The following is an 18960-nucleotide window of genomic DNA, read 5'->3' on the forward strand; positions in this document are numbered from 1 at the left end:
GGCTGCCAGACTCACTGCGTGCTCTCTTTCAGCACTGCTCCGCCCCATACCTCTTGCTGTGTGCCCTCTTCCTCCTCATCCCTCGACTTCTATCTCACCCTCTTCTTCCCACAATAGCCGTTCCGACTCACTCACCGAACCGCCTGGAAACAACGGCGGTGGCTGGTCCCATTGCACCTACACTGCAAACAACCAAGCAGCACTCATCCCACCCAGGCAGCCTGCTGTCAGTCACAGACACTGACCAATCATAGACAGGGCCGGATTGAAAGCTTTGGTGGGCCGGGAAAAGCCGATAGCAGATTTCCAAAACCCTGTCAGAAATCCACCATTTGGCGGAAATTTCTTATCCCTGCACACCTGGAGTACTGTATGCAGTTTTTGTCTCCTTACCTAAGGAAGGACATAATTGCCTAAGTGGGTATGTAATGAAGGCTCACTAGACTGGTTTCTGGGATGACGGGATTGCCCAAGTCAGACAAGATTGAGTAGACTGGGCCTATAATCCCTGGTGTTTAGAAGAATGAGAAGTGACCTAATTGAAACATACAATTCTTAAGGGTAGACACTAAGAAAATGTTTCTTCTAGCTGAGGAATCATAACCATTACCCAGACTGTCACCATATTCAGAAAAGGAGAAGGACAACAGTGGGTGGAAAAGTTATTTGAGGAGCTGAACTATTTTTCACAAAACAAAGGAATTTTTTTTTGGGTCCAATATTATCACAATTTATTATTGAACCAGCTACAACCTAATGCACTTACCAGGTAGGAAACAGGAGGATATTTCCTGCTGAGAGACTCAACGTCCTCCAACACCTGAGCAAACACAGAAAGCATGCTTCTTTCATATTCACTCTCAGCATGCACATTCCCACTGCATCCGTACTCTTGGAAACTGCAGGAGAGTCAATTAAAACAAATCACCTTAAAAGGTTTGAGCAGCAATATATTTAGATTTTAGCCAAGTCAGTTTATACTGTATCCCATAGTTTACTCACTATACTAAGCTAGTTTTATATGTATATGACAGAATTGATGGGAATGGCTACAACTTTATGCACAGGAGGAGGGTGACAAAAAGCTAAGTAGGCCTGCTTTATTACTGAAATAAACATAGCATCACACCAATTATAGTTTTGCAAAGTATTCTCTCTACACAGCTGGCTTCATGATCTAAATAAAGATTTGTGATCTGTAAAGGGTAGATGCATCCACCATGTTAGGTGCCTTGTGCACTGAGGCAAAAAGGAAATAAAGTAATTATAATTTTAAAATAACGGAGGATGCCCTGAAGAGTTCTAGCAGCATTGGCTCACAATGGAATCCATTAAGTATTAAAACGTCTCATTTAGAGGTAGTAAAAGTGTAGTTTCAGACAGGATGACATTACACTGCAGTATGAGAATATTTATCAAGCACTTTCACAACAGTTGAACAAATTGTAACAATTTTGTCATTTTGCTTGAGAAATTAAATTTATATGAATAAGGGTAATGTGGAATTAGGGCTGCACATTTTGTAGTGAAGTCACTGCACCCCCCGCCCCCACCCCACCCCCCCTCTCTCCCTCCAGCCAAGAACAGGGATGGGGAAGAGAAGGGGAAAGAGAGTCCCAAAATATTTCATCTAGCGCAATGCATTCTCATAGAAAATTTGCATGGAATAAATTCATTTTGCCTCACTTCTGGGCCTCCATTTAAAACTCAACTCTGCAAAACACACTGTCCTAGTAAATGTCCACAAATTACAAATTACCCTGACCGAAAAAGCTCCTTCTCCACCAATTAGTCCAAGGGCAACTAAAACCATCAGTAACACTCCTGAATTAATCAGGCACACAAGAGAATCTAGTTTAATGTAGGGAGGATGCCATTTATTCCATAATTATGAGAAAACAAATTTTAGTTAAGACTGGGATTTTAGTTCTGCCTAGGAAATAATTCAAAGCATTAGGATTGTAGATTCCAGGCTAACCATCGGGATAATATTAAATAAACCACAGTAAAAAAAAAAGAGAAATTAAAGGCTCAGTAGGTAATATAGTGAAGTTAAGAATTATAATTAAAATTGTATAATTCAAACATTCACAGCAGGCAGTGAATTAGGATCTTCTGTAATATACTAATCCAAGGAAGGCTGAATTGTTATGATGACAGCAACAATTCAAGATATCAATGTTTGCTCAGCAAAGACAGTTAGAATTTGGGACCAGCTCTCTGAGACCTACAGAAGCATTGCTTGCACAGGAAATGTGCAATAAGTTTAGCATTTGCCAGTAAACAATCTGACTCAAAAATTATTTTGGCTCAATAATCTTTGTAATTTGTTTTAGAATTTTATTCCTAGGGTGTGGCAACCCTGGCAAGCCGTATTTCTTGGCATCCCTAGTTGCTACGATGGTGGTGATTGGCCCTTCTCCTTAAACCTCTGCAGTCCTTGTAATAAACAATGGTTTATAACCAAATCAGGATGGCATGCTTATGACACTGCTGCTCTTGCCCTTGGTGGAAGAGATAATGGAGTTAATGAAAGTAAGCTTTGTAAGTCAAAGCAAGCTTGATGAATTGCTGCTGTGCTTCCTGCAGATGGTTCATATTGCAGCCAGTGTGCTGGTGATGGATAGAATGGGTATGGAGGGGTAACAACCAAGCAAGGTGCTCTGTCTTTGATGATGTCGAGCTTTTTGAGTGGTGGTTGTAGCTGTCATCTATAGAGGCTAGTGGTGAGTATTCTAGTGCACTCACGATTAAGCCTTTAGATATTGGAAAGACACTGAGGGATCAGTGGGTGACCCACTTGTCAGAAAGCAGCTAGTTTTTACACTGCTCTTGTAGTCATGATATTGATATGGCTGGCCTAGTTCAGCTTCTGGTCAATGGCGAATCACAGAATGTTTTTTGCAAGAGATGGATCATGATGGTACCACCAATGGTCAGGGAGAGATGGCTTTGGAGCTGGCTTGTATCTGGCAATTATGTGGCTGAATGTTACCCACGGCGTTGTGAATTGAGCTGAACACTCTAAAGCGATCAGCTAACAGTTCCACTCCTGATCCCACAACAGCAGAGATGGCTATTGATGAAGAAGCTGAAGATTAGAGGCACAGGGGGCTGGCCTGGAGCTCCAGAAGTAATGCCCTGGACTGCAAATGATTTGCCTCTGACAACCACAACCATCTTCCTGTGAATCAGTATACCAACCATTGGAGGGTTTTCCCTAAGACTCCCACTGTCCTCAATACTGCAAAGACTCTTTGGTGCAATACTTCATATCAAGGGTAGTTGCATCCCAACCCACCGGCCCAAACATTTAGCTTTTATGTCTATGCCTGGAGTAACTCTTACTGTAGTGCTGTTCTGCGCCAAATTCACTGAACTGCACAACTTAATTCTTTTTGTTGCCACAGACTTCAAGTTTCAAATTCTACAAGGAAGAAAAACAGTACCAGGCTTAAATAAAATAAAATAAATTGCTTTAGCTTTATCATTAATTTTATCAACACAGCAGCTGCAAATGGCTTCTGTAATTCTGAAAGTTAATTCAATATTCTAACTGGTACTATCCTGTAAAAGACAAAGATATAAACAGTCTTTACGGGAGCCAACAATTCATCCGTCCTAATCAGAGATTAATATTTAACAGAAGTTCCCAAGAGAGCTCTGAATGTGTGAACTGTAGAATTCCATTAGATTTCTAACTTCAGTGTCTGTCATTGAATTTTTACTTTTTTTATATTGTGGTATATTTAATTTGCAGCATTCAAGTAGCCTATCAGCTGGGCTGAATTCGTGACATGATGTGTGAAGTCTTAACAAAATTTGCAGCTGAAGATGTTAACAGTGGCCCTTAGGGTGTTCTTCTGATCTACTTTTTAATGACATCAAGTCATATACAACACAGCTACCTGCAGGGTAATGATCTCTCAACTCTGCATCAGCAATAAGCCTCAACCAAAACCTTGAAATAGCATCTACAATTGCTGCAGTTATCCATGTAGCTTGAGTGAGACTTGCAATCTAGTGTCAATACGTGCCAAATTATAGGCAATTTTATGCTGTTGATGCAGGTCAGTAGGAGCAGGGAGGAAATTGGCTGTAAGTATTTCACCAAGACCATTATAACTAGAGCAGACTCTCATCCCATCAGTCTGAGTTGGATTCAAAATGGAGGTGAAAGGGAGGTATGCTAACTCACTGCACCACTCAAGTTTTTCCTCCATAACAAGTTCCTGTCGAGGATACTAGATAGCCTATCACTACATTATAGAAATTACCACACAATAAAACACATACTAGAAGTCATTACCTAGCAGAATCTGGATCCAGAATTAGAGCTTCAATAGAATGAGAAATCAGTAGGCAACTTTGTTGTTGTCTACGGATAAAGTTAAGGCCACAGCGTTCAGCAAACAATTTAACCATTTAAACTGCACTACCTTGTTCCCAATTGCGTAGAAGTGAGCAAAAATGGCTATCAGAGCTTAAGAAATGGAAAAAACCCTTTGAATGCATACTATTGAAATGTGCCATTTATTCTACTTCTTTGCTGATATCTTGAAGGCAACTTAATTTCCGTGGGGGCATAAAACTGGCGGCATTGTTTGGCCACCATTTAAATATCCCTCTTCATTTCCCTTTGAAAGTTAGGGAGGGGGTGTAAGAGTTGGTCAATCCAATACCACAATTTTTATCACTCCACCCACCCCCAGCTAACACTGCTCATGTCAATGCAGAATAAAGCAAAACACACTAACTTACTGTCCTCCAGGGGGCAGGATCAAGTTAACATTTGTACAAAATGAAAGACTTGTTAGGATGAACTTTAATAACTATGAAACAGGAAACGATGTGCAACACAAAACAATTCAGTGTGTATTTGTAACTGCTAAAAAAGAGTAATCACAGAACAGTCACTTGTAATGGCTGGTCATATCTACAACTGAGTTTTTAGGTTTTCTGCCTTTAGGTACTCAATGTTTTTTTTGCCAGAATTGAGGCTCAAAACAGCAATTTACAGCTAACTGAAAAGGATACAGCTCAACATTTCTCAAGGTAGCAGAGTCAGCATCAAAGGAGGATTGATAAAGGTCATGATAGCGTGTCGCTAGACTTCTGAACTCTTCCATTGATATCTTCATCTAAATGAATGCAAACACAATTCAGATTAGAATAAGGGCACTTTTTTTAGTTAACATTTCAAAACTGAAAAATAATAAATGAGGTTGACATAACATTAAACTTCTATCTAGGGTTTTTTAAAATTCAAAATTGGCTGATATTTTCATGCCAGGAAACGGCAAGTATTTCCATTGTCAGCAACAGCATCAAAAACAGAATGCATGCCCTTGGGTCAGTTAAAAGGAAGTAACTTGATCAAAGGGTTCTGGTAGAACAAAGATCAAAATTCATAAACAGCAGCTGAAATATTCGATCCATGTGCTTACTTTGAACTTGCTCCTTGTAATCTTATAAACATACTATTTTCAGTAAAGTTTTAAAGAAAATGTACCAAATTGTTACCTATGCACAAGTATTCTGCCTGTGTGTACATTACAATTATGACATGTTGCTCACAGACGGGTGTGGAAATAGTAACCATGCAATTCATATCATCACAGCCATAAGATAATCTTTCCACTCCAACGACAAGAAATCATGTTGATAAAACAATGTTCTGTTCAGAGTAAATGGTGGACATTATTGACCATGAACTTTATTGTACAGCAGCAATTTGCAAAGTACATGGATATCAGGAATGCAAACATCACTGGTGAGTTAGGTGATATAATAGCAAAGGGTTCAGAGGACATTCAACCTGCTCCAGCTGCCACTTTGGCTTTCTGAAACCATTTCAATTATTTGGTTGTGCTGAAGACCCTCCAAACCAATCTGTAAGTGATCATCTAGCCCAGTCTGAATGTAGTCCTGATCAAACAGATATTGTAAAACATGTCCATACCTGGTTGGTAATACGGCCACACCTCTGCAAATCGTTTCCAGATGCCATAGCAATTGCTGTGGCAATGGCAGGTGGAGGGCTGGTCTTCAGACTGTTACAGGTACAGATCAGCTGGGAGAATGCCTGCAGCACGTCAATCCTTAGTTTGACAAATTCACACTGAAAAGTCAGGGGGTTGGAAGGTGTGCTTGCAGCCTTAAAGGAACATTTAATATACCACAAATTATTGTTATGCGCTCAACTACTCCATATGTTTTTTTTCCTTAAATTAGCAAGCTTGCTTTACCTTGCCTACAATTTTGTTTTGTTATACATAACATGATTATAAAAGAAAATCAGACAGCAAAGGTTTCTTTTCAGGATGAAGGGATTTGACATGTCTGAAGATGCAATCAGAGCAAGTGGGATATAGAATATCTTTACCACAACCAAGAGGAATAGGAACAATAGGAAAACTGCATGTGCAATCAGGCTTGTTAAACAGAAAAGCGTGACAGGTTTCACTGTGGCAGAGGGTTGGAAATGTTGGAGGAAAGTGAGAAGTCACTTTGTTTGTAATGTTCTTTATTCATATTATTACATGAAGATAGGTCATCTGGACCGAATTCAGTGAGTCCAATAATAACGGTTGTTTTGTACATTCACCTTATGGTGAAATAAAGCAGCTCAACAATTCATATCCGACCTTATCTTGCAAGTAATTTGTTCGATCCACTTTAAGAGATTGAAGCGCATGTACGAAAGGCAGGAATATTCAGTTCTGTCACAAGGGGGCATTACTGATATATTGATATGCTATTCTTCTTTTTCTTTGGCCTCCTTGTCTCGAGGAAAAATGGGTAAGCGCCTGGAGGTGGTCAGTGGTTTGTGAAGCAGCGCCTGGATTGGCTATAAAGGCCAATTCTAGATGAACAGACTCTTCCACAGGTGCTGCAGATAAAATTGGTTGTTAGGGCTGTTACACAGTTGGCTCTCTCCTTGCGCTTGTCTTTTTTCCTGCCAACTGCTAAGTCTCTTCGACTCGCCACTCAGCCCCGCCTTTATGGCTGCCCGCCAGCTCTGGCGATCACTGGCAACTGACTCCCACGACTTGTGATCAATGTCACAGTACTTCATGATATGCTATGTCATCATGCAAATACAAATAAGGCAGTGGGAGTTAACTCCACAAAAAAAAGAATGCTTAGTCTGCTTAGGGGAGCGACCAAACTACACTGAACCCGGGAAGATACCTACACCAAGCCCAAATTCTGTAACACTGGTGGTCTTCAGTCATCAGGCACAGCTGCATATTGAAGGATGTTTGAAAGATGGTCAGAGTCTCTATTTCCTCTCTGAATTTTGTCAGTATTCTAGGATCCATGACACAGGGCATTTTGAATTTGACCAACTATTTCAGCAGTTACTTCGTTGTCTGTAGTTAACCTATCTAAAACCCGAACGTAGACTAATTCCACCAAAAAAGATAATCCTACTTAAATCGCATTACACTCAAACAAGTTTTCCTGCACTATTAGTAATGTTTTGTTTAGGTAGTTTTTCTGAAAAGAGTTTGACCCTTCTTTTTTTATGAATTAGATTTCTAAAGAGTTTTGTATGGCTTAACATATCTTGCCTTCAAAATGCAGAACTAACATAAGACACAGCTGCCAACTGCAATGTCCTCTGGGGAGCTCACAAAACAATTGACAACAATTTATTCTGCAACAATACAAATCTGAAAGAATTGAACTACTACTAAAGCTGTAAAGTTTTAAACTGGACGCATGCACTTGAAGTGAACTCACTGTCAGTGAAGCTATGCCCCTCTGGTAGTATTTCAAAGCTTCAGCAATACAGGCCAGTGCAGCACTAGATTCACTGTCCTGAAGGCCAGCCAGACACTGTTCTGCTTTCGAGAATTCCTTCAAACTGTTTAGCCAGAAGTAAAAATGTTCGGATGCCACCTGCGTCAACAAGCCATGGTAAAGCTCTCCAGCCATATTATGATTTCCCTGAAAATACCAGGAGAGAGAAATATCAGTCAAAAGACATGTCGGCAAACTGGTGACATTTCAATATACAAGTATGGTACAGGTGGAAGGGATTCTTGCCCAAATTTTTCTTCCCATCTTTTAATGCTCTCTGTGTTGGGTGGAAGGCAGGTGATGAGTGGAGGAGATCAGGAACACAAAGCTAACATATGATTACATTGTTCTGGATTTTCAGTGTGACATTGCTGCATTCCTTGATATCTACCACTAGAGGCTGCAAATAAACTGCAATTAACATTTACAGCCAAAGTCAGGTTACATCACAATGGAGAATACATGACTTACAGGCTAATTGCACTTTATCCTGATAGCTTTTAGGGCTGAAACAGGATACCAGATCAACACAAAATTCCATGCACTACACTGACACTATACACCAACAAGTTATAAGCCTCCAATTTTTAACTGACACCTGTGTATGCATTAAAGAGGTTGAATTAATTCTGTTTGCGATCTGGAATATAAAACTGTATGAATAAAGTTTATTGAAAAGTGGGATGAAGTAGAACTAACTTTGTAGATTTGATAAAACAGTCTCCCTGCCAGTAACTTTTTTTTTTTTACAGACTGTAATGTGATGTTCCTTACTACCATGCCACAACTTACATACTGTGAAATGGTTTGCAACCAATGAATTTTTTAAAAAATTCATTCATGGGATGTGGGCATCACTGGCTAGGCCAGCATTTATTGCCCATTCCTAATAGCCCTTGAGAAGGTGGTGGTGTGCTGCCGTCTTGAACTGCTGCAGTCCATGTGAGGTAGGTATACCCACAATGCTGTTAGGAAGGGAGTTCCAGGATTTTGACCCAGCGAGTGAAGGAACGGCAAAATAGTTCCAAGTCAGGATAGTGTGTACCTTAGAAGGGAACTTGCAAGTGGTGGCGTTCCCATGGTAGAGGTCGCGGGTTTGGAAGGTGCTGTCTAAGCAGCCTTGGTGCATTGCTGCAAAGCATCTTGTAGATGGTACACACTGCTGCCACCGTGCGACGGTGGTGGAGGGAATGAATGTTTGTGGATGGGGTGCCACTCAAGCGGGCTGCTTTGTCCTGGATGGTGTCGAGCTTCTTGAGTGTTGTTGGAGCTGTACTCAACCAGGCAAGTGGAGTGTATTCCAACACACTCCTGACTTGTGCCTTGTAGATGGTCGACAGGCTTTGGGGAGTCAGGAAGTGAGTTACTCGCCGCCGGATTCCTAGCCTCTGACCTGCTCTTGTCGCCATGGTATTTATATGGCCACTCCAGTTCAGTTTCTGGTAAATGGTGACCCCTAGGATGCTGATAGTGGGGGATTCAGCGATCGCAATTCCAGTGAATGTCAAGGGGAGATGGTTAGATTCTCTCTTGTTGGAGATGTCACTACCTGGCACTTGTGTGGCGCGAATATTACTTGCCACTTATCAGCCCAAGCCTGGATATTGTCCAGGTCTTGCTGCATTTCTACACAGACCGCTTCAGTATCTGAGGAGTCGCGAATGGTGCTGAACATTGTGCAATCATCAGCGAACATCCCCACTTCTGACATTATGATTGAATAATGAAGGTCATTGATGAAGCAGCTGAAGATGGTTACTTTTGAAGTGTTGCTACTTCCGTCATGTAGAACAACGTAGGAGCCGATGACAGACAAAAGGCCAAAGAAATGAAAGACCATTTAACTTGTTTTGGTGAAGTTGGCTAGGACACCAAAAATATGGAGTGCGAAGCAGACCCGAAGTGGGCTGTGTTCTGAGAGTCTGAACCAAATGGGAGGGAAAAAATCCTGGTGACGTCACAGGACAAGGAATCACAGGGGCAGAGTATTCTGGTAAGTTTTTAATTTAATCTAAATTAATCAACTATAAAGTAAGACTTGATAGATTAATTAGTATAAAAATTAAAAACTAAAGCCAATTTGATAATTTATCATATAATTACAATCGATCTAAGGCATAAAGTTAAAATTAGTCATAGAGAGATACAGCACTGAAACAGGCCCGTCGGCCCACCGAGTCTGTGCCGACCATTTACCACCCATTTATACTAATCCTACATATTTCCCATATTCCCTACCACATCCCCACAATTCTCCTATCACCTACTTACACTAGGGGCAATTTACAATGGCCAATTTACCTATCAACCCGCAAGTCTTTGGCTGTGGGAGGAAACCCACATGGTCACAGGGAGAACAAGGAATTAAACAAGGAATAATAATACTGAAGAGTTCTGAATTTTTCAGTAATTAAAACCTAGGGCATTTAAAAAATAGCAGTTAAGTAAAACATTTCAGTTAACTACCTTATAAAGTGATGTCAGCACAAGAGAAGCAGCTGATTGGCGAGTAGCTGGTGAGTCTTCATTTATTTAAGATTAATAGTCTAATAAACAGAGACATGTAGGGCACCTCAGTCCCGTGGAGTACACATCCTGTCCATGTGGAAACTCCAGGACACTTCTCATGTCGTAGACAACCACACGTGCAGGATGTGTTGTCAGTGGAGTAGCTCGGTTTTGAAGTTTGAGCAGCAGCAGGTGTCTCTGCAGTACATCTGGAAGGAGAGGGTTTTGGGGATAGTATCTTTATAGATAAGGGTATGCAGGCAGAGAGGGAATGGATGACCGCCAGGCAGTCAAGGAGAACCAGGCAAGTAGTGCAGGAGTCCCCTGAATGCCTCTCACTTGCCAACCAGTATTCCCCTCTGAATACTGCCAAGAGTGATGGCTCCTCTGGGGTGTGCAGCCAGAGTCTAGTTGACGGGACCACAGCTGTTTCAGCTGTACAAAAGGGCAGGAGGAAGATTGGCAAAGAAATAGTGATAGGGAATTCAATAGTTAGGGAAACAGACAGATGTTACTGCGGCCACAGGCATGAATCCAGGATAGTATGTTGCCTCCCTGGTGCCAGGGTCAAGGATATCACAGATTGGCTGCAGAGCACTCTGAGGGGGGGGGGGGGGAAAGGTGAACAGTCAGTGGTTGTGGTCCATATCATTACCAACGACATAGATATATAGAGGGATGAAGTCCTGCAGCCAGATTCTAGGGAGCTAGCAAAGAAGCTAGCAAGCTGGACCTCAAAGGTAGTAATCTCCGGATTATTCCCAGTGCCACATGCTGGTGAGTATAGAAATAGGAGGATAAAGCATTGGTGCAGAGATGGTGCTGGAGAGAGAACTTCAGATTCCTGGCAAATTGGAACGTGTTCTGGGGGAGATGGGACCCATACAGGCCAGATATGCTGCACCTGAATACAGCAGTGACCAATGTCCTTGCAAGGCAATTTGTTATTGCTACTGGGGAGGGTTTAAACTAACTTGGCAGGGGTGTGGGAACCAGGGGGTAATATTAGAGAGGAAAAAACAAGGTGCACAAAGAATTGGGAGAGACAGATGGCACTAGAATAGGAAATAGTAAGGTATTAAGTGGTGTCAGAGTGAGAGGAATGTAATAGGTCTAAATTAGGGTTATTGTGCATGTATGTGAACGCACAGTGTGTGGTAAATAAGGTTGGTGAGCTGCAGACGCAGATAGTCACATGAGAGTATGATGTAGTGGCAATAACGAGACCTGACTCAAAAAAAAGGGCAAGACTGGACACAAGGTGTTTAGGAAAGATAAGAAAGGAAGGAAAGGAGGAGGGGTAGCAGCATTAGGTAGAACATTACAGAGCTGGAGACAGTGAAGGTCCAAGAGGGGTCAAGGACAGAATATATTTGGTTAGAGCTAAGAAACAACAGAGATACCATTACACTACTGGGTGTATTCTATACACCATCAACTAGTTGGAAAGATACAGAGGAACAAATTTGCAAAAAATTACAGCGAGGTGCACGAATTACAGTATAGCTATAATGGAGGACTTCAATTATCCTAACAAACTAGGATAGTAATAGTGTAAAGGGCAGAGAGGGGGAAAAGTTTCTGAAGTGTGTGCAGGAGAATCTTCTACATCAGTATGTTTCTAGCTCACCAAGGAAGGAGGTATTGCTGGATGTGGTTGTGGGAAATGAGGTGGCTCAAGTGCATCAAGTGTCAGCAGGGAAACCTTTAGGGGGAGTGATCATAGTATCATAAGTTGTAGGTTTTCTATGGAAAAGGACAAAGAGCAATCCAGAATAAAAATAATTAGTTTGGGGAGGGCCAACTTCAGTGGGGAGAGAAAGGATCTGGCCCAAATAAATTGGAATCAAAGACTGGCAGGTAAAATTGTAACGGAACAATGGGCTACCTTCAAAGAGGAGATAGCTCCGGTATAATCAAGGTACATTCCTATGAAGAGCAAAGGTAGGACAAACAAAGCCGGAGATGATGAAAAAGAGAGCAAGAGTGAATTGGGAACTGGGGGAATTAAACCCTCTCTGACAGACAGCAGAGGGGTTAAGAAGTGAAATTCACAGAACTTGATTACATGTCACGCAGGCACCTGACCTTATTTTTATGACAGGATATAGGGGCATCTGAGCTGGCCATTTTGTTGGTTGTGAATTGGAAGCAGAGTCACAGATGCAAATGAGGTCCTGCCATCAAGATTGGCAGGACCTCAGTGTCCCCTTGCCATGCAGTGTTTTTTTAGCCATTTTTGGCCTCAAAAGTTTCCTTCCCACCAATATCAGGGCCAATGTGTTAGTAAGGGCAGGGATAAGCAGGATTCAGAAGACAGGATGCAGCAACTATGTTTTGGACCAGTTGGAGTTTATGGAGGATGATTAGCCAGTGAGAAGGACATTCAAGAAACTGAGTATAGAGGCGACAAAAGCAGTTAAGAATTTCAGTGGCAGTGCAGCTAAGGTAGAGGTGGAAGCAGACAATATTGCAGAGGTGAAAGTAAGAAGTCTTCGTAATGGATAGGACGTGGGATATGAAGCTCAGGACAGAATGCCAAGGTTTCAGAGTCTGGTTCAGCTTGGGTGAATGGCAAGGGACAAGGTGACAGTCAGTGGCAGGAGAGTGGAGCTTGTGACAAGGACCAAAAACAATAAGCTTTGGTTTTCCTAATGTTCAGTTAGGAACAGGAGTAGGCCATTCAGCCCCTCGTGCCTGTTCCACCATTAAATTAGATCACGGCTGATTTGTATCCTAACTCCATTCACCCACTTTGGCTTCAGATCCCTTAACATCCTTGTTTTGCAAAAATCTATCAAACTCAGATTTAAAATTAATAGAGCTAACATCTACTGCTTTTTGTGGAAGAGTTCTCCCCTGAATGACCTAGCACTGATTTTAAGGTTATATCCCTTGTCTTCGGCTCCCTGCCAGAGGTAAAAGTTTGTTATTTAACCCATTGATTTCTTTCAAAATCCTAAAAACCGCAATCAAATAACATTTATACAAGGAACTCCATCTGCAACAGTTTTGCTCACTCACTTATCAATGCTCCTGCCCACACAACTTACTATGCCACCTATCATTTTGTCCTCGACAAACTGGATATATGGCTCCATATTTTGTTATTTAAGTTATTAATAAATATAGCGAATAGTCGAGGCCCCAGCACAGATCCTTTTGGGACACTATCAGTCACTTTCTTCCAATTCAAGTACATATACATTATCCCTACTGTTTGTCTTCTGCTCCTAACCAGGTAAATAAAATGCCCTCAATTGCACGTCCTTTAATTTTAGCTAACAGTCTCTTATGTGGACATCCATGGACTTTCCCTTGTCCACTACTTTAGTTACTTCATCAAAAAATTCAGTTAAGTTTCTTAGACATGACCTACCCTTTACAAATCCATGTTGGCTCTCCCTAATCAATTCAAATTTCCCCAAGTGCTCAGTCACTCTGCCCTTCAATTACAGATTCCAATAACTTCCCCACAACAGAAGCTAGACTAACAGGTCTATAATTTTCTCATTTTCTCTCATCTTTCTTAAATAATGAAACTTTACTTGAAATTTTCCCATTTAAAAAGGTACAACTCCTGAATTGAGAGCACTTTGGAAAATTATGGCTAAAGCATCTGCAATTTTCTCAACTACTGCCTTTAAAATCCTGGGGTGGAAACCATCAGGTACTGGGAATTTGTCAATCTTTAGTGCTATTATTTTTCCTCATACTGTTCTGTTGCTTACTTTAGCTTTCGTGGAGTCCAGTCCTTGATTCATTATTATCTTCCCTGGAATGTCAGATATATTATCCTCTTCCTCTTCTGTGATGAGGAAGAGGAAGTTGACACTCATTATGACATGATATTAGACAGTCAGTCTGATAGCACGCAGATGATTACATAGTTGAGATAAGTGCCAGAGATAACAATACAGAATCAGAAAAAGAAATACTGCTGGGGTGTTGTGGTTACTTTCAGAGAGGCAGGAATGAAAACATTTAAGGGCTATTCACGAAAGCTAGAGAATGGCAGAGAGGTGTTACAGGGTAATGAGAACAGCTTGGTTGAACTTGTCAAATGCTGCAGGGAGGTAGAGGGGGATAAGGAGGAATAATGCACCATGGCTGCAGTCACAGAGGATGCAATTTATGATTTTGCCAGGCAATCATGGTGCTATGAACAGGGCAGAAGCCAGATTTGAACAGTGAATTGCAAGGGAGTTTTGGGCATGTAGCTATGAAGCAATATGTTTAAGTAGCTCAAAGAGGAAATGGAGGTTAGGGAGGGGGTCATTAAAATAACCCACTTCCTGCTCCTTTGATCGTCGTCACATTCAACTCAACTACATCTCCTGGTCCGCATTATGGGATGGATAACAGGACACTTTTTGGAGTTTTGTTTTGGGGGGGGGGGGGGGAAGGATGATGGAGGTTTTGAAAAAATAGGGACACTATTCAAGCAAGGGGATACAAGAAGAATGCCTTTGTTTGCTTCCATTTCTACCTCTAAACAGAACTAGCACATCTCCCCAGTGACAGAAAATCCAACAGCCCATGCAACTCTTACGTACGCCTTGGCACAGTCTCAAGAACAATGCTGAAAGAACCCTAGGTGCTTTTATCAGGGAGAGGATAATGAGCAGGGGGAAACTTAAGAAAGGAAGAGAGCATGCTCCAATTTCCAAGTTGCTTTTAGGAGAGATCAATGCCCCTCATAAAGTTCAGAATTTGAAATGTTCGCAATATTTGCTTAGCCATAATTCATTCATAAAGTACTAGAATGAAAAATATCTTCAAATACTCACCATTCTCGATGCCTGCCGGGCGATTCTGTAAACTGTCCAGCCATTGGCCACATTTTCCAATTGTTGTTTTATGACACTTCTGACTTCAGAAGACAAAGTTTTCTGATTGGCTACAAAAATGACTGTAGCTAATGCTACCTGGCAGGCAAAGAGTGTACATGTATCAAAAGGTTATGAAAATAATTTTTAAAATGCAACACAACAACATGCATTTATAAAGCACCTTTAACATTATAAAGTATTCCCAAGCACTTTACAGGAGCATAATCAAACATAATTTGACACAAGCCAATAATGCGTTGACCAAAAGCTGAAATGATAAGTAATCCGAAGTCAAATTAGTTTTGGTGCTGCATTGCAGTGGCAATTTTGTCAAGAACCTGAAGGCATGAACACAATATAGCTATTTCATGAGAAAATAATTATATTTGAAAACAATTTTCTATTTTGGAGTGACACTACGAAGCAAAAATGACCTTGAAGGCAAAAATTTTGCTTTAAAAATATTCTTAGATATATTTAAGAGTGTTAAAATGGTAAAATTTGATTAATACAGCTGAAAATGGGTATATCACAAAAAAAATAAGCATTTTAAGTCATAACGTCAATCCACTACCTGTGAGTAACCTGATATTAAATTACTGAAAATGACTTTTTAAAAATATACAAAACTGAGTTGGCATCCTTCAAAAATGGATGATGGACACACAGCAAACAATCCAATTCTTTGGTAATAAAAATGACAAACTAAATGATTTGTATGTTGAAGGCTAATGTATCACTTTTCAAAGGAACAAAGAATGATTCTCAGTAGAAAAATAAATTTTTACTTAAGCCATATTTTAAAATAACAAATCCTAATATCTTAAAATATACAGATTTGATGGATTGATTCACCAAAGATAATAATTCAGGTAATTAAAGTGAGCTATCAGTAGGGGGTAAGCTTCTAGAGACCATAATATAGAATTAAACACTCACTTAGAAAGGAAGGCCTTGTAATAAAGCAAGTTACGAATGACAAATTGATATGATTCTGATAAGTATATTCGTGAAAAGAAATATAATGGATATTGTCCATATGAATCTTCAGAATGTATTTGGTCAGGTGCTATTGGAGTTTTTTTTCCAGAGAGCTGGCATGGATGCAATGGGTTGAATGGATCCTTTCTGTGCTGTAAAATGTTATCATTCTCCTCAGTGACTCTACTTGCCATTAGCTATATCACCAATGGATTATTTTCTTGTATACAATCAGTAACACCAGACTCTGAAGTACTCATGTTTCTTTCATTCAAACAAATTAGATCAATCTGGAGATTTGTTTTTTTACCAGAAGTTCTTGTTGTTTGTCTGTAGATGAAGATCCTATCATTTTATACAACTCCATTAGTTCTCCTAGCATCCCCTCTCCCAAGACAGGCATCTGCACTGCTATAGCTGCAAGGCAATGGCACATTGAAATCTGAGCAGTGTCCTGTGCAGTATGTAGCTGGGTCAGCAGGGATTCAACCACTGGCTGGCTCAGGTGTGGGCGACTGCGCATCAGCTTCACCATGCAAGTAAATGCAGTCTGTATAAGAGGGAAAAAGGCAAGCATTAGAGCACATCAAATCCACAAAATATATTGATTTCAGAGAAATACATTAGGATGCCATGAGTACCAATAAAGGCACCAAGAGCACAGATACCCAGTTTACTACGTCATTAAATGCAAAACATTTCATAATAATTAGGAAAAAAATTGCACTGATTCAGAATATTAAAAATCACACCAAAGGCGTCAATATTAACCCCGACCTCACCCCCATGACAGGTCGGAAAGGGTTAAACCATCAAAAGTGCAAAATGCGACACTGACCCAGCGCGCACGTCTGTTTTCGCAGCATCACAGGGTCTGACTTTCCCCTACCCAACTGGCACAATGTCTGATCCTCCCCCACTGCTGCCACGATGTTTGGCCTTCCCACTGACCCTGACGCAATAGCTGATCTTCCCCCACCAAGCCGCGACCAATGACATTCCTCCCCGTCTGATTGCCAGGGACCGTCTCCAGCTGCAACCAGTAACCGCTGGGTGAGAAATGGATCCAAAATGATGAGGTATTGCTGTTAATTTCAGCAGGACCTCCACGTCCCAGGCTTTGCCAGGTTCATCAGTCTATCATGCATCATCCCCATCTCCCCATAAATATCAGGGCCAAAGTAATTAGTGTTTCTCCATGTACTCATAAAATTTTATTGACAGGTACTGTAAGGTATCAATAATTCTTGAACTTTAGATTAGCTTCCAACTATTTCAGTCTGATTATCCATCATGTATTTATCTTTAAACCCAAGTCATGTGCCCTGTATCTCCTTTCTAGTTCTTTTTCAATCGCTTATTGGTCTGTGATAACCAATGTATCAGTCAAGTAGTTATCATAACTTGTCCCTGCAATCATACACTGCCTCTCCTGTCTAGTCAGCTGGCCCCTGTCCAGGACAAGCCTTCAACTTGGCTCCAAGGCCTGGGCTTGCCACCACTAGCTCAAAGTCATAGACTTTGCTGCTTCCTGGTTGAATGGGACCAAAGAGGCTGAGGCCCTGAATGCAATGGCAAAACATGGCCTGTCAATGCAAACATAAAATTAGGGCTCAACACTCTTGTGGTTGCACAAATTTCAATAGCAATACTTAAACTGTAGTACACATGTACTGGGCTTGGGGGCTGTAATATGATTCCAAAATATACAATTGCTGCAAACATTTATAATTTTGGGACTTTGCCCTACATTTATATCAACTAGGGGAGAAAAAAAAAAAGTGCGAGGCATGTATTTCGTTACTGCCTTGCAGTCTCTCTGCTTGTTCTCCTTTAGCTCCTTGCTCTGTACTTCCCAGCCCAAGGTAGGCACTGACCTCATTATTTCCTCCCTCCTAGCCTGAGTATCTCCATTTCCTTCCTCCCAGTCCCAGAAGATTACAGCTTCCTTGCCCCTACATCTTGGTCCCAGTTTTCCTGTTCGTTTGCTCCTGACCCACTTTATTTGCTCACTTCAACCAGGCCTGGCCTCCCTATACCTTTCTCCCAGCCACTTCATTTGCAAGCTCTGGAATTCTGCTTCACAATTAATTCCCTTGCTCACTAGAAAAGAGCTGTGTAGAAAGGCAGTAACAGCCGAGTGACAATCAGTGCATCAAGACACTAGGTCAGGCTCCAGGTTTCTGTAGGAAGGTTGCCGGAGGGGGGGGGGGGGGGGGGAGAGAGGGAGAGAAAGAGAGAGAGAGAGAGAGAGAGAGAGGGAAAAAAAGAAACAGCAGGGGAGGTGAAGACGGAGGGTAAGAGTGTGGTGAAAAGAGAGAAAACTGACTGAAAGAGCAGAAGACAAAAGACAGAGGGGATCAAAAGAGAGTGGGAAACAAGTAGAAACACTGACCATTACATGAAGTGATTTACATTTCTATTAATGCGCATTAGATAAACTAGTATATACCACAAATGTTTATAGTATGAAATGCTAATCAGGTCTATGTATTTGAACTTCATAAATGGGACTAGCAGTAAAACCATATGCAAATTTAGAGCAATTCAATATCTTAATGACACTAAGTCACAATATGAGGAGGAGTTTTTGAGCACAGCAACGTTGTCAAAATCTTACTACACTAGAATCCTAAATATTTCAAAAATGACTGGAAGGGTAAGGTGTACAATGGTTATCAGTGATTCAACCCAACACTGACTCCTCAAACTCAGGTAGTAAGTGCAGTCAGATAGGGAAAGAGGACAGAAGGAATAGAGGGAGTACGATCCTCAGAATGATCTTGTATTCCCTCTGGTAGGCAGTTTACAGCGGCAAGCTGTAGGGCTG

The 18960-nt window shown here is 41.1% G+C and overlaps 1 protein-coding gene across 2 annotated transcripts in view; it reads right to left on the bottom strand.

Moving 5' to 3' along the window:
- ints7 (integrator complex subunit 7) overlaps positions 1-18960 on the bottom strand; it is a 77443-nt gene that overhangs the window by 14019 nt on the left and 44464 nt on the right. For both annotated transcript variants that reach the window (XR_010976214.1, XM_068044987.1), the window contains exons 11-17: positions 16441-16680; positions 15108-15245; positions 7750-7956; positions 5963-6157; positions 5038-5141; positions 4310-4378; positions 767-899 (exon numbers count right to left, since the gene is read on the bottom strand). Coding sequence is in view for 1 of the 2 variants with exons in the window: in XM_068044987.1 (XP_067901088.1) it covers positions 767-899; positions 4310-4378; positions 5038-5141; positions 5963-6157; positions 7750-7956; positions 15108-15245; positions 16441-16680 (1086 nt within the window). In the remaining variant the exon portion in view is untranslated. The remainder of the gene's footprint in view (positions 1-766; positions 900-4309; positions 4379-5037; positions 5142-5962; positions 6158-7749; positions 7957-15107; positions 15246-16440; positions 16681-18960) is intronic.

The sequence above is a fragment of the Heterodontus francisci genome, chromosome 13 (assembly GCF_036365525.1).
Source record: "Heterodontus francisci isolate sHetFra1 chromosome 13, sHetFra1.hap1, whole genome shotgun sequence".
NCBI classification, from domain to species: domain Eukaryota; kingdom Metazoa; phylum Chordata; class Chondrichthyes; order Heterodontiformes; family Heterodontidae; genus Heterodontus; species Heterodontus francisci.